At 41.2% G+C, this 15,133-nt stretch overlaps 1 protein-coding gene across 2 annotated transcripts in view; it reads right to left on the bottom strand.

Moving 5' to 3' along the window:
- Positions 1–510: 510 nt before the first annotated feature.
- The window catches only part of CDC40 (cell division cycle 40), a 58,366-nt gene continuing 43,743 nt past the window's right edge, over positions 511–15,133 (bottom strand). For both annotated transcript variants that reach the window (XM_065590230.1, XM_005287628.5), the window contains exons 10-15: positions 14,645–14,746; positions 10,701–10,816; positions 9,580–9,713; positions 4,879–4,955; positions 2,989–3,133; positions 511–1,690 (exon numbers count right to left, since the gene is read on the bottom strand). In XM_065590230.1, coding sequence (XP_065446302.1) covers positions 1,513–1,690; positions 2,989–3,133; positions 4,879–4,955; positions 9,580–9,713; positions 10,701–10,816; positions 14,645–14,746 — 752 coding nt within the window. In that variant the 3' untranslated portion in view covers positions 511–1,512. The remainder of the gene's footprint in view (positions 1,691–2,988; positions 3,134–4,878; positions 4,956–9,579; positions 9,714–10,700; positions 10,817–14,644; positions 14,747–15,133) is intronic.

Below are 15,133 nucleotides of genomic sequence, written 5' to 3'. Positions count from 1 at the left end.
TTATTTTTGAACAAATTTCACCTTCACTCAGAAATGTCTGGCTTTCAAGTGTAGTTTCCCCTTGCTCCCCACGAGCTAGATATGAGAGTTGGAAAGTGCCTTTAAGGAACTTATCTTGTCCAACATGACTATTCTTCCTAAGACATCCCTAATAAAACTGGATGATCAAACAACAATGGTTTGATCTACAATAATTTTATAATGTTATTTCAATAGTTATAGAATGTGGCTTGAAGGCTGACCAGTTTGTTGTTCTTTCCCTTATTTCCATTATTCATTCATAGTCCGATAATATGGTGCACAGTCTGGTATAAGAATTTAGAAAAACTTTTCTGCCCCCATTTGCTTAGCAAAATAATCAATATATTGTTTTAGTATCATCCAAGCAAGGAAAATAGTTCATTTGTACCTTGGCACCACTGTCAGTTAGGAAATGCCAAATCCCAAACTGAAAGGATAATGAATATTTGACTTGGATAGGCTAGAAGTAAGGACTAAACTAAACCAGACTTTTGTACAAAAGATTTATTAAAAATAAGTTCTTAAAAAAAAAAAGAAATTGTAACATGTATATACAGTAGCTTAGCATGGAAACAATATGGTGCATATAATACAGGAACAGTGAGTACTAAAGTGCACCCTGTACAAAGAATATGGTTAAGGGACAGGGAATGTGGTTTTCTTTGAAATATGCTCCAGAAAAGCATGATAATTAACAGTATATGGAATTTACCTTGGTTTTTTTTTTTTGGGGGGGGGGGGGGGGGAGGGATTTCTTTTTATTATAAAGAAAACTTTCAAATAAAGATGGTTACGTAGAGGAGCCTCCATGATCAGTATCATGTAAATGTTTAAGTCAAGATATGAATATAAGAACGCAGATGGAGGGTTTAGGGAACAGTCTGCAGGGTATACTCACTTTGTTCATTGGGTATGTATGCTAAAGCCTTTGATCAGCTCTGTTTTGGTTATGGATCAATAAATCTTAATCACTGGTTGTGTACTCTAATAAATCAAAGAAACTTGGGTGCCATAGAATACTGCCAAAAAGTCTATTAATGGGTGCATCTTTAATCTCTACTGCAGTAGATCTTGAAGAGACTTTTCTTCTGAGCTATGCAGTTACAGAACACAAAAAAACTGCTGGTTTTCTACTTCTACACCATATACTGTGAGACATCCAGAATCGCAAACTAGAAAATACTGTTTTATTCTGAAAAAGTGGATCAAACAGAAAATAACTTATCAAATTAATATTTATTTCTGGCCACTTCACATAACTGTTCTCAGCTTCTCACAAACCTTAAAGTCATACTTAGAAGAGTAGCCTTTCAGCTGAGTCTTCTGCCTGGGAGATTTCCCATTTCCAAGAGTGCGCAGTGCACTTCATTAGTGAAGAACCCGAAAACAGCTGGAAGTTCAAATCAAACCATCCTCAGCAGAGTTCATGTTTAGCAATCTCAGATGTTCACAAAAAGTCTTATAAAAATTTAGTTCCTTGCAGTGCCCCCGTCAGTCCCACAATTTAATAAGACCATCCCAGCCACAGGTGATGACCTTGGATGTTTCATGTGGATGCCAGACTGCGCCTATACAAACTTTGTCATGGGCTTTTAACCTACTGTAGAGTTTTGTCGTCTTCCAGTCCCAGATGTTAAGTTTTCCATCTGCATCACCTGATATCACATAGCTGTATTAAAAAATTAAAAGCTCTATTAAAAACCTCTCAGAACTACTTTTATTATTTTCCATTTTTGGAAGATTATTATAAAGCAGACATTAAAATAAATGTGTTAAATTAATGCAAAAAACAGATTAAAGATAATTTTGTACTGGGGAATGGAAAAAATTTAGTAATCCAATAAGCTTTCCATTCAAGAGTCTGTTTCAACAGACAGTAGGAATTCCAAAGAATTAGCATGCATGATGTGTTCTAAGGAGCCCAGGCTCTTGCTGTGCACTGATTCATCACATCATCGGTGAGGTAAATGTGCTAAGTAATGTGATTATACCATGCATTATGTTGCTTGAGTAATAGAGCCTACTGAGAGGATAAGAGAAAATTCCAGGAAAAAACCCGAATTTGCAGAGATTTTTCTTTAAAAAAAAATCCCCTAAAAATGTGAACACTTTTGCAGTGCATTATGCTAATCATGCATATACTTGCTTTGTTATCTACAGGAAGTTAAATGGGCATAACGGTCTTAAAATGACACCAATCTGACATCGCTAGTATAGCTGCAGATGAGAGTTAGCTGTACAACTTCATTAGGCAAAGTAGAAGAACCAGGCTTCAATCTGGACTCAGTTTTGCTTTAAGTTTGAACCCAAGGTATGTGTGTGCAGGAAGGTCTTCTTGAGACTCTACTGCAGACCAGTGTGTAGGAAGCCAGTTGCTGCTCCCTGGTTCATGGCTACCTAGCTCCAGTGCAAGTTAGAACAGGAAGCATCCTGCTCAACTCTGTTGGTGCTATAAAGTCCCTTACACCAGCAGAGGATCAGGTGTAGTGGAGCTCAGGTCTGATAAGCCCCCTTATAGCCCCAGCCTGTCCTCCTCTATATGCTTCCTCCTCTCACTTTCACTTTGAGGCGGGGTGGAGTGGGGTTGTGCCTGGTGTGGGAGGCAGTTTAGCTGCATTTTACAGTTGAGATTCTACCTACCTAGGGAAGGCTTCTGGCTGGTTTAAGGTCACAGCAGCACAAAACAGCCTTTGTAGAATGGAGAATTTAGGACAAAGTGTTCATTGAGAGTACTTCAACTAAATGTTCATTTCTTATACTACTGGGCTAAATGTTAGTACTGAATCCATTGAAGTTAACAAAGGGAAAATTCCCCTTTTAACTTCTGCAGAAAACTCTCTGTAGCCACACAGCAATGTTGGGTTAAAAGGACAGCAGCACATCAGTATATTACAAAGGGTTTCAAAAACAAATTTAGCAGGATCTTGCGACAACTTTAAGACAGAAGTTAGTTTTCATAGAACTTACCTCATGTCAGGTGAAAAATCAACTTGACAAGCATAACCTGCCACCATGTGACCCTTGAAGATTTTCTTTTTGTTTAGTCTGAATCTGTTCTGAGCTCCAAAAATCAAAATCTGATTATCCATTGATTGACAAGCCAGCCATTTTCCTGTATGTGCAACAAAGTTCAGGCAGATGTCAGTCTTCTTTTGAATCAGACTACTGCAGCCAAAGAAACAAATCTGACAAAGATTCCTAGAACTTTCACTGTCAGTTTCGGTTTCAACAATATTCGGTGTTAATAAAGCATTTAGTTAAATAATATGCATGGCTTCTACCGTGTACTGGACAGCTCAGAGCTGGACCCTAGAATGGTGTATTAGCAGTGTTCACTCAAAGAAAAAAGGTACAGACTTGGCTCACGTCACATGTGTAGAAAGATTTATAGTGTGGCAGACACAAATTTCATCATACAAAAATAAACCTTCTAATTCTGTAAGCAATTCTTTCTAAGCCATTTGTGACACCAAGTACAGTTATCAGTCATACCCATGGAAAATTTTCATTGAGATGATTTCTGCCTATTACAACTAATAAAGGCAGAACCTAACACTGGAGATAGTTTGGAAGCGTATCCCTGCATGTATGCTCAATTGCCTATAGTAAATTTCTCTGTTATAGTCACGCTACACCATCCAGAGATTACCCATGGTGACTGTCTCATTTTAAAATACTGAAGAGGCTTAGACAAAGAACAAAGAACAGGATAGGTGAGCAGATATCCTAACTGGTCAATCAAAGAATTGAAACCAGGAGACAAGTTCATATCTCATTAGTTACTCATTTTAAGCTGTGGAACAATAGAGTTACTAGTGGTTTTCTGTTTTTTTTTTATTTATTTAAAGAGCACTTTTACTTGAGTGTAAGCAGGTCTAAAATATGTTGAATGATTTTAACCATGTAAATAAATCCTAAAGATCTAATTTTCAAACCAGCTTTTTTTTTTTTTTTTTTTTTTTTTTTAAGTTTCACAGTTCAACAGGAGAAGTGTCTGGAAGTAAAAAAGAAGGGCTGCTTTTTTAACCAATCATGTGTCCACCCTTCTTCCTGTTTTGGTGGTGGGTAGGGAGGAGAGGGCATTGCAGACGCTCCCAGGTGGGAAAGGGGACATGCTGAAGAGAAGCTGCTCCTTGATCCTTTTCTGCTGGACATATTCCCTCTCCTTGAGCAGTGACCACATAGTGACTTTGAAAGACTTTCTCAAGGGTCCCAGGAAAAGAGTAGACATGTCATGGGGTCACTATTCTCCTCTTCTGCTCCCCTCTAGGCTTTTTTATTACCCTTTTAGCTTTGTTTGCTCCTTCTACTACTTGCAGAAAGAGAAATTTTAAAATGACAGAGTTCATAAAAAAAAGAAACTAACTTGGGCCTCTCACTACAGAGAAAGTAAACTAAGACTGACATTTTTTGGTATAACCCGATGTGTTAATTTAAACGAATACAGTTATACTGATATAACTCACCCCATTTGGTTACTCTTACTGTGGTATAAGAACAGGTTTCAGAGTAGCAGCCGTGTTAGTCTGTATCCTCAAAAAGAACAGGAGTACTTGTGGCACCTTAGAGACTAACAAATTTATTAGAGCATAAGCTTTCGTGGGCTACAGCCCACTTCTTCGGATGCACGAAAGCTTATGCGCTAATAAATTTGTTAGTCTCTAAGGTGCCACAAGTACTCCTGTTCTTTTTGTGGTATAAGAGTATCTTTTTCCGGTTTAGCTTATGTCATCTGGAAAGGAATTTAAGCTAACCCCCCAAATGATACAACAGATATCCATACGGGAGGGTTGATACTGGTATAATTGGTGAAACTTTCCCGTGTAGACAGGGCCTAAATAAAAAGTGTTAACTTACCATTTGGAGACAAGGTGACTGCAGGCATCGAGTGCATACTTGGCTCTGCGATATACTTGAAATCGACAGGAATGTCCCTGCAAAGGAAGAAATGTGAATGGATGAAGAACTGGAAATATTTCAAAGGGCTACCTAAAGTCAGCTGATTTAATCAACCACTGAAACAGAATGAGAGGGGTGTCCAGATGAAAAATGTCTAAAATGGAGTTCAAAGATATTAAAAATACCTCCCAGTGAACTCTTACTGTGGTGCTATCGACAAAAGAAAATGAGCCTTGTTTAGTACCTCCAGTTGTGAATAGGTTTTGGTGCTGGATGTGGGCCAGGGGTTCTTAACCTTTTTCTTTCTGAGGTCCCCCACAACGGGCTATAAAAACTCCATGGCCCACCTGTGCCACAACAACGAATTTTCTGCATATAAAAGCCAGGGCTGGTGTTAGGGGGTAGCAAGCAGGGAGTTGCCTGGAGCCTCATGCCACAGGGGCTCCCATGAAGCTACATTGCTCAGGCTTCGGCTTCAACTTTCTGTCCTGGGCCCCAGTGAGTCTAATGCTGGCCCTGCTTGGCGGCCCCCCTGAAACCTGCTCATGGCTCCCCAGGACCTCTGGCTGAGAACCACGGATGTAGGCAATGCAGAAAGTATAGATTCCCCCCACAATAGCCCTGTCTACACTAATGACAAAACTGGTTTTCAGTCACACTTGAGAGAGGCTGTTGGATAAGAGCAGCGGTGTTTGAAAGTCAGTGTCAGACACTACTCCATTCCTAGACTAGACAGGCAGCGTATGATAGCTTGCATGTCTGAACCTGCTCCCTCCCCAAAAAGGAATCTTCACTCCAGCTAGAAAGAACTCTTATGTAACCTGTAAAAGGTTAAACAATAAAGCCACATTATGGAAAATACACTTTCTGCATTTAATTCTAGTTAAAAGGAACTGAAATGCAATGTGGGTTTTGCTGTCTTCTCTCTTCACAAATTAATGCAGGCTCATCTGCTGGAATTTATTCCAGGCAGCTCTGCTTTCTGTTAAAATGTACCAGATGTAGTCAGGACTGCTGCAGGATATGCTGCCCTAAACTATTAGGCAGAATAAAAGACATTTAAGTTTCATACTTCTTTCAAGCCAAATTGTGACATAGGAAGTAAGACAAAATCAGTTTCTCAAAGGTCACCAAAAAACGCTGCCATGGTTGGCTGACCTAAAAAAACAATTTAAACCTCAATGGCTGTTCTCACTGGAAATTCTAAACCGAGAGACCTGGTACATTTTCCTCAAAACATTGTTTTATGAGCTGCCAATTATAAGTGGTGGGAGTTTCTAACCTTCACTGACAAAAATGAGAGTACTCCACGGCCATTTCTTTCCTCCTGACCAAACCTGGCAGGAACTAAAAGTTAGGGTCTCTTGAAAAGTAAAGGGAAAGTGTTTGGAACTGCCAGAGATATAAAAGCTCTTAAAAGACTTCAATTTCCTTATGGGAGCTTGGGAACTATGGAAAGACCGACCGCTGCAGGAAGGTCATCTGAAGCCTATGGACTGCATTAGCCTCGTCATCCTAGCAGAGAACGAAACCAGCATTAGATACCACTGTGGGGTATGGCTCACTAGTGACTTGAGGGTAGGAAAATTTTGAGCGGAGTGTCATCAACATACTGATGGCACAGCAGCCCAAACCATTTCACCGTTTCCCTGAGTAGCACCATGAAAATATTAAGGAGTGAGAATAAAATCCTGTATTTTCCAAAATCAAGGGGGTTAGAATACAACGACCACCTCAACTTTAATATCACTGCCATATGGATGCAATAAGTAGAAAGCAGAAAAGCAAAACTTCAGAATACCCCAGTTAAGATTCCACTGAGTAAATATAGTTTGTTATCTGAAAAACATTTATTGTTTTACTGTTTATTCTTACTGTTGCAGTTCCACAAAGGAAGGACACTGCAATCCAGTAAACATGAAAGCAGAATCTGTACACAGCATAATTGAATCTGCATTTCATGGATGTTATCATGGGAGAAGCTGTTCCCAGCAAAGTCTGACATGTCAGACCACTCCCAGCACTGGCCAAGTGAAAATGCTTACCAACTGAGATTTGATTGCAAAACATCCTGAACATTCCTCTACGCAATTAAGAACACTACAAAAGCAATTAAAAACTTGTAATTAAATGTAGCTTTTAGGAGCATATGGGGGTCATATTTACTTTTAAAGCTTGTTGTTTAAAGTTCTTGTTAAAATCAAAATCTTCAGGCTTATTATTAAGTAAAGAAAGATATATTTGTATATTTAAACATATCAAAAAGTGAAATAATCAATTAACCGAACCATATAAAATGGCTGTTATAAAACAGAAAAGAGGGATTTATTCACAGCAGGATTGGTGACAACTTGACACATGAAATTCTTCAAGCTCCAAAAAGCTGCAGTGCTGAACACATTCATTTAGTTTTAATGCAAATGTAATTAATTTGGAGCCTGAAATCTGAAATTTGTCTACAGACAGATCAGCGTATTTCAGGAAATGTTCTGTACCGCAGTCCACAGCGATGAATGAGCAGAGTGGGAAAAGCGCTCTACATTAGCTTTATAAATCAGTCTGTTAAGCAAAATTTGAATGATGGAATATGATCTATTCTATAGTTCATAATATCTGAATGAGACAACACTATTCCTGTGACTTCTAATATAATCTGAAGATATCTACATTTGGGACAATCAGGCTGTGATGTTCTGCAACTAGATTCTTTGTGATGGGAAGGAGGAAAGGGAAAGTGCATTTCACCCTGTAGCTATTTATTTTATTCATTATCAGGGACCACAAGAAACAAGAGCATCCAGTCCCAAGAGGCAGCAGTTCTGTGCAAGAGAGACATGGCTCCACAAACCAAAACAGAAGAAATCCCTGTTAGTAGTCATCGTGCCCAAGGACTTTTCCTTCTCCTTAAGGGGTTCACTGAAACTGCTTGGAGATAACTCACCAGCACTTTGCCAGACTGACAATCCTTCCAGATGAGGAATTTCAGACATAGCTCCTTCCGGAACCAGTCAAAACACTCACTGAGTCAGCCAGAGAATGATCTGGGCACTTCCTCTCACCTGTTTGGCTAAGTGCACTGCCTCCACATAGCTCTCAAACTGCTAGCCAGGGAGCGAAATCCAGATTACTGAACAGAGATTACCATGTAACAGTAGAGCTAGCACAAGCTTAAAATGAATCTCAATATATCCTTCACTTTTTAATTTAAAATTTTTTTTTATTTATTTAAAAACAGGCAGTAACTGCGTGGTACATTATGGACATCAGCTGAGCACTGTTGTGACCTAGATTCCTCCATACATGAAGGGCAATGTAGAACTACTGTAGATCCTAAAGATAGCCAGCTGGATTCAATGAAAAGGCCAGAATGAATCATTTTCTTTAAACACCAAATGCTTTTTGTAGGTTTCAGTAGCTGAACAGAACACCTCTCTCCCAACTCACATTAGAACTGAAGAGCAGTTCAAATAATATTTCTAAATGAGCCTGGTCTTGGATGGAATTTCATACACAATACTGCCATTATAATTTTTTCAATGTTTTTACCGTGCTTCTCAGTGCAAACCTCCCCCTCCTCCCCCCCCCCCCCCCCAAAGAAGACTGAAAAGCTAGAATGAAACTGTTAAACTATTTGATTAGTTATCTTTACGGTACTCTAAAGTAGCATGGCACAGGCAATTCTTTATACGCATAATTTAAGTGCTGATACACCTCCAATGGGAGAGCAGATGAGAGAAACCATTAATGGAATATTGTCTGCCACAAGCTGATAGGGCTATGCCCATTGTTTCCACGTAACAGCCCATGGCACGACCTTTACTTTATAAATAAAGTTAAAATAATTTGCCTGGTATTCACCTAGCGTGTGTTATACAGGAATAGGAAGCAAATCATTTCACTGATTAAAAACACATACTGTATGACTATCCTAGAAAAAATTTCTAGCAACAACTTTTATATTACTGCAGGTGCTATGTTAGATTGATTTTTATCTAAACCAAACAAGATATTTTATTTAATTTGGGGCTAGTACAGTATTATTGAATAAATGTAACTTGAAGGGCTCTTGTGCATTCATACCAATGAAGACCTCTGTAAACTATGAAATTCTCTGCTTTGCTTTTGGATAGAGTTAATGACATTTTACAGGTTTTAAAAAGCAGCCTCAGATAATAAGTACTGCAACACAGGAGGGTTGTAAGCCAGTAAGGAGAGTTAAGTGTTAGACATTTTAAAAATCTTTACTTCAAAGGGATTTTAAAAATACAATTAATTGACTTACATCTAATTTCAAGACGGGATGTTTCACTGATTGAACAAATACGTTAAGAACTGGCTCAGAGACGAGCCTGTGGACTGCAGAAATATGGGTCTGGTGTGGAGTATTTACCATTGGTCAACAACACAGTTAAATAGGCTAGAAACTAGCAGCAGGAACATCACTGATTTTTTTCTGGCACTACTTCTTTTTAAATATTTCAATTACTGCAGAGAAAAATATAAATGGAAGTTAAATTAATTTAACTTTTTGTTTGGCTAGCAGGAACTTACTGCACAAAAACTTCAAAGTAATTGCATTGATTTGTCTTAAAAATTGTTATTTATTTCCCAGTTTGCTCTATACGAATATGAAATCAAACTTTGTGGTTTGAAACTCACCATTCCCAGACTCTTAAACTCTTGTCATCAGATGTGCTCACAAACCGTCTATTCTCATCCACAAACACAATGGTGTTGACAGCTCCCAAATGCCTATCGTACTCCTGCACAATCTCCCCACTTCGAATGTCCCACTGCAAATTAAACAGCCAGCGTCAGAGCCACTTAAGTTCTAATACATTTCTGAACTTGAAACTATAAAGCTTCTGATATTTAGTCAGACTTTCAGGTCAGAAAGCAAGTACTCTAGCAATAGGGTTACCATACGTCCGGATTTTCCTGGACATGTCCAGCTTTTTAGGCCTCAAATCCCTGTCCGGGGGAAAATCCCAAAAAGCCGGACATGTCCGGGAAAATAGGGAGGGAGGGCCTGGCGGTGTTCGGCCGGGGCCGCTGGGGCCGGCGGTGCTCGGCAGGGGCTGGGGCCAGCGGTGCGGGGCCGGGGCGGTGCTCGGCCGGGAGCCGGCCGGGGGCGCGGTGCTCGGCCGGGGCTGCAGGCACTTGGCCGGGGGCTGGCGCGGTGCTCGGCTGGGGGTCGGCGCAGTGCTCGGCCGGGGGCCGTAGGCACTTGGCTGGGGTTGGTGCGGTGCTCGGCCAAGGACGCAAGTTCTTGGCCGGGGCCCCAGGGCCCAAGCCGAGCCGAGCTAAGCCGGGCGGGAGATGCCGGGGCCAGAGCCTCTTGGCCTGGGCCGGCTGCCGGAGGGAGCCGCTCAGCCAGGGGGGCCGGACTGGGCCGCGCTGCACCCCGCCCCAGCCCCAGCTTACCTGCTGCCTCCCTGTTTCAGGCTTCCCGCGAACATTTGATTCGCGGGAAGCAGGGGGGGGGGGGAGGATCAGGGGGCGGAGCGTTCAGGGGAGGGGGCAGAGTTGGGGCAGGGAAGGGATGGAGTTGGGGCGGGGGCCCCTCGGAGTGTCCTCCTTTTTAAAAATTAAAATATGGTAACCCTATCTAGCAACAGCCTTTAAGGGAGTGTTCATTCAAAAATACTGTTGTTAAGAAAGGAAAGAAAATGTCTAAGGCCTTGCCATTATACAGCAGCTAAATTTAAACTTCAGGTACAAAAACTTTACTTTATAAACCTCTGAGATCAGGAAACATTTAATTAAGTTCTGAGTCTTACCTGTACAATTTTTTTATCTGACATTCCTGCCACAAAAAGACTTTGTTTATCTTCATCAGGATTGAATTTGACACAGTATGGAACCTTCCTGTTTGTGAATCTTGAAACACATTGCCCTGTAAACAGACAAGCCATTCAAATTAGATCAGTTCAAAAATTTCACAAGCATAGTTTTATAAATGCTCACAGTAATAAGCTATCATAAATTATTCATCTTTGTACCTAGAAATGTTTTACTTAGTTTAGATCAGGAGAAAACAAAAACATAGGCTTTCAACTCCCTGAAAAGATCAGAGATTGGGAATTATTCTAGAGATGACTTGGATCTTGTTTATATTAGATCTTTTCTCCCCCCCCCATAAAATTTCCCACCATTGCTACTGGTTCAACCCAGGCAGCTGGTCACACCCTGTACCTGATCTTTAGCCTAGATATCAATACTGAGGACATCGCAACCCAGACACTGTCTTGGACAGACCCATTACCTTATTAAGACAGTAGTCAGAAACCTCCAACTGCCAGGCAACAAGACAGACCAATGATCCTGATTCAACCATGAATACTCATGGATGCCACCAAATTCCAAAGCTTCCTAAAAGACATCAGCACCCCATCATGAATCATCATGGACCTGCTGACTCATTATCACCTCCATTACTAGACCCATCACTTGTAGAGTTCCACAAGGAACAAGTCTCTCACCAGTCCTTTTCAACAGCTATATAGAACCACTAGGTGAACTGGTCAGACAACATAAACTCAAAGTGTCAGTGATATGCAGAGGAGACACAGCTTTACCTATCCTATTCCTTCACCGCCACCACCACCACCAACAGCAAGACCCAATGCTTGGACAAGATCAGCTGGTTGAAGCTGAACTCAAGCAAGGCAGAAGTTATGGTGATAATCAGAAGAAAACATTTTGAAGTGTTTACAGCCAGATTATATTTTCCTTTGGTTGAAGGTACACATCCACATTTGGTCTACCGAGTTCATAGTTAAGGAACACTCCTGGATTCCTCACTGATGCTAAGTACCCACACAGCCGCATCTTTGAGTAATGTTTTCTATCATTACAAAACCCTCCAATGCACAAACCTCTCCCCTGGGGAGAGAACAACCACATGACAGGTGTTAGTCATGTTCCTTAATGCATTACTGGAAGGTATTCGGATACTACCGTGAGAAGTGTGGGATAAAAACCTATACAGAATAGAATTGACCACAACCGATCCATTGGTGATGGCAACAGTGGAAGCACCAGTAGTATAAACAAGATGTCAGTGGCTGCTGTTTTTTTAAACCCACAGTGTCATTTAGACTTGCTCTGGGCATTTAGATGACAAGAGTGGTTAAAATGCTGTCAGCCACGTGCATCTTTTTTATATATTGCTATTTCCATTGTTGCCTCCATGAGGTAATTTTAAGGAAAACAATCATAGACATGGCCTTGCAAACTAAGTGTCAGGAGATTATGAAGCCTTCTGAACAAAGATGCACTCTATACAGCTCTTTAATGTTGTCCAGCCTTGATAGGGTATGTATTTTAGGAGGGCAGAGTTTGGCCTCCAGTATGTATTGTCAATTAATATGCATGAGAATAAAAGAATACATTTTGACTTTCAAAGACCAAGCTGAACTTGCAGGCTAGCAGTTAGAAAAAAAATATTTTTTCCCTTGTAAACTAAGCAAGGACGGTACACACACCTTGGAGATACAAACCTGGAAGGCCCACAATATCATTGTAACAAAGCCAATGTTAAGTGAAGAGCTAAAAACGGAATTCATGCAGAACACTTGAGTTAATGGCGTCCAAGTACAGAAACGGTGATCCTCATCTAGTTATAAAAATCTGGGGGAGGCTGCTCTAGCCAATCTGCCGCCCTGGGCAAAACTTCAGTGTGCCACCCCCTTCCTACCCTCTAGAACAGTAGTTTTCAAACTTTTTTTCTGATGACCCAGTTGAAGAAAATGTTGATGACCGCGACCCAACGGAGCTGGGGATGAGGGGTTTGGGGTGTGGAAGGGGCTCAGGGCTGGGGCAGAGGGTTGATGTGAGGGCTGCGGGGTGGGTCTGGGAATGAGGGGCTCAGGGTGTGGGAGGAGGCTCTGGGTTTGGGGGTGCTCAGGGCTGGGCCAGAGGGTTGGGGTTCAGGAGAGGGTCAGGGCTCTGGGCTGGGGGTGCAGATTCTGGGGTGGGGCCAGGGATGAGGGTTTTGAGGTGCAGGTGGGGGCTGTGGGTTTGAGGGAGGGCTCAGTGCTGGGGTAGGGGATTGGGGCGCGGGGGTGGATTGCGGGCTTACCTGTGGTGGCTCCCGGTCAGCTGGGATGCTAAGGCAGGCTTCTTGCCTATCCTGGCACCGCGGACCGTGCTGCGCCCTGGAAGCAGCCAGCAGCAGGTCCGGCTCCTAGGCGGAGGTACACAAGTGGCTCCACGCAGCTTTTGCCTACAGGCACTGCCCTCCCCACCCCCAGCTCCCACTGGCCAGTGCGGAGCCGGGGCTTGGGGCAGTGCGCGAAACCTAGGAGCCGGACCTGCTGCTGGCCACAGCGTGGCGTCAGAACAGATAGGGACTAGCCTGCCTTAGCAGGGCAGCACCGCCAACGGGACTTTTAATGGCCCGGTCTGAGATGCTGACAAGAGACACCGTGATCCAGTGCCTTACATTCCACGACCCAGTACTGGGTCGTGACCCACAGTTTGAAAACCACTCTAGAACAGAGCTTCTCTACTGAAATAATGGATCCAGGATTTTGGTTGAAGTGGGGGCAAGTACCTAGTCACAGTACCACGCATTGTGGGTTTGGCCCAACTGCCCCTCCATCGTGATGGAGGATCATCTGGGTCAAATTTGAGTGAGTGGCCTTGTGACCTGGTGCACAGGGTCATGGTGTCACTCAGTTTTGGTCCAGCTGCCCCAGGAAGTTGCCTAGTTTGCCTATAGCTGGAATGGCCCCTGAGCTCTGATATGCGAGATATTAAAAAATAAATAAATAAATAAACAATGGTACTGACAATTCTGTGTTACAAATCCTCTTCTCTGGAGTTGCCCTATCCAGATTATTTTTATTCTTTTAATAGCTGTTTTCCTACATTGAGAAAATCTAGGTAAAGCGGACCTTGAACATGACTATTAAAAAAGTGCAAAGTGCAAAGTGGAAGATGACTGGCTGCAAGAAAGCTAAGATCAGTCACCACACAAAGCAAACTTCATCTATTCGGCAAATGCACAAAACTAAGGAAGTCTTCAGTTAAGTATTGAGTATCTGCTAAATACCATTGAGGCACAATGGGAGTAGTAGTGCAGCATTAAGAAAACCATATTTAGTAGCTAACAGGATTTAAAATACCTGTTTTTGTATGTAAATACCTTAGATTTGTATTTGGCCGAGACACTCAGCATTAGGTGAATATAATTATTTGTTAATGTTCTTAGCAATGAAAATACAAATGTTGTGAAATAAATGTCGTTGCTATAATTACTGTTATTTCTTTCCCCAACCTATTTGGGAAAATTCTTTTTTTTTAAATCTGGAAGAATTATTATGGAATAAATCCTTAACTAAATTATAGTAAAATATTCAATTAAAAAATTTACTTTTAGTACTTAATTTCATTCTTATAAGTGGAGGGGTGCCAAATAATTCCCTCTAATTTGGTAAATATTTGGCCCATTCTTTCTACGCAAGTTTTCAGTTCAAAGTAATTTTTTTAAAAAATGTATAAACCCTTGTTACTATGGATTTTTAACTTAAACACCGCGACTACCTTAACTGTAGCTTTACACTGACAGCAAAAACATTCAGGAGATGAGAAAATTGCTCTCCCTGTATTTGAAACAGCAGTGTTGCACTATAAGAGAAATCATGGCTATTAAAACAGTAGCTATTTACTACTAATTGCAATGATTATCAGATTTGAACATGTATGTATTTAAGCCTACCTGTTTCAGTGTCCCAGAGTTTAAGATACCGGTCATATGCTGCACTAAGAAACTGAGTTCCAGCATTGTTAAAGCAGATGTCTCGAACTGCTTTACTGTGCCCTAGATAAAAAGATAAAAAAGTGTGGTAGAGAGAAGAATTAACTCTTTACCCCCGATGCTAGGAATTAGGATTTTCTGGAGAATGTACAGATAGAATGCAGATAAACCACAATACTAATGGTCAATTACAGCTTTTAATTACAGTCTCTGTTAACACAGAAAACTACTAGAACTTATCTAAGAAAATCTTGTAAATTTAGTTCCAGCAGACCAATGCAACTGGAAAGGTAACAGTACCTCCTCCAAAAGGCCGTTATGAGATTTGAAAATAAAGCCACTGGGAATTACCTCTGCAAAGAGACTGACTGCAACACTGTGGAAAATTCTAAAACTTCTCCAGATGAAACATAGCATACCTTTAAAAATAAACATCTATTTGAGGAATAA

Source organism: Chrysemys picta, chromosome 3, assembly GCF_011386835.1.
Source record: "Chrysemys picta bellii isolate R12L10 chromosome 3, ASM1138683v2, whole genome shotgun sequence".
Lineage (NCBI taxonomy): Eukaryota > Metazoa > Chordata > Testudines > Emydidae > Chrysemys > Chrysemys picta.
Note: the sequence above shows the minus strand (reverse complement) of the source record. Positions and strands in the feature narration are given on the sequence as shown.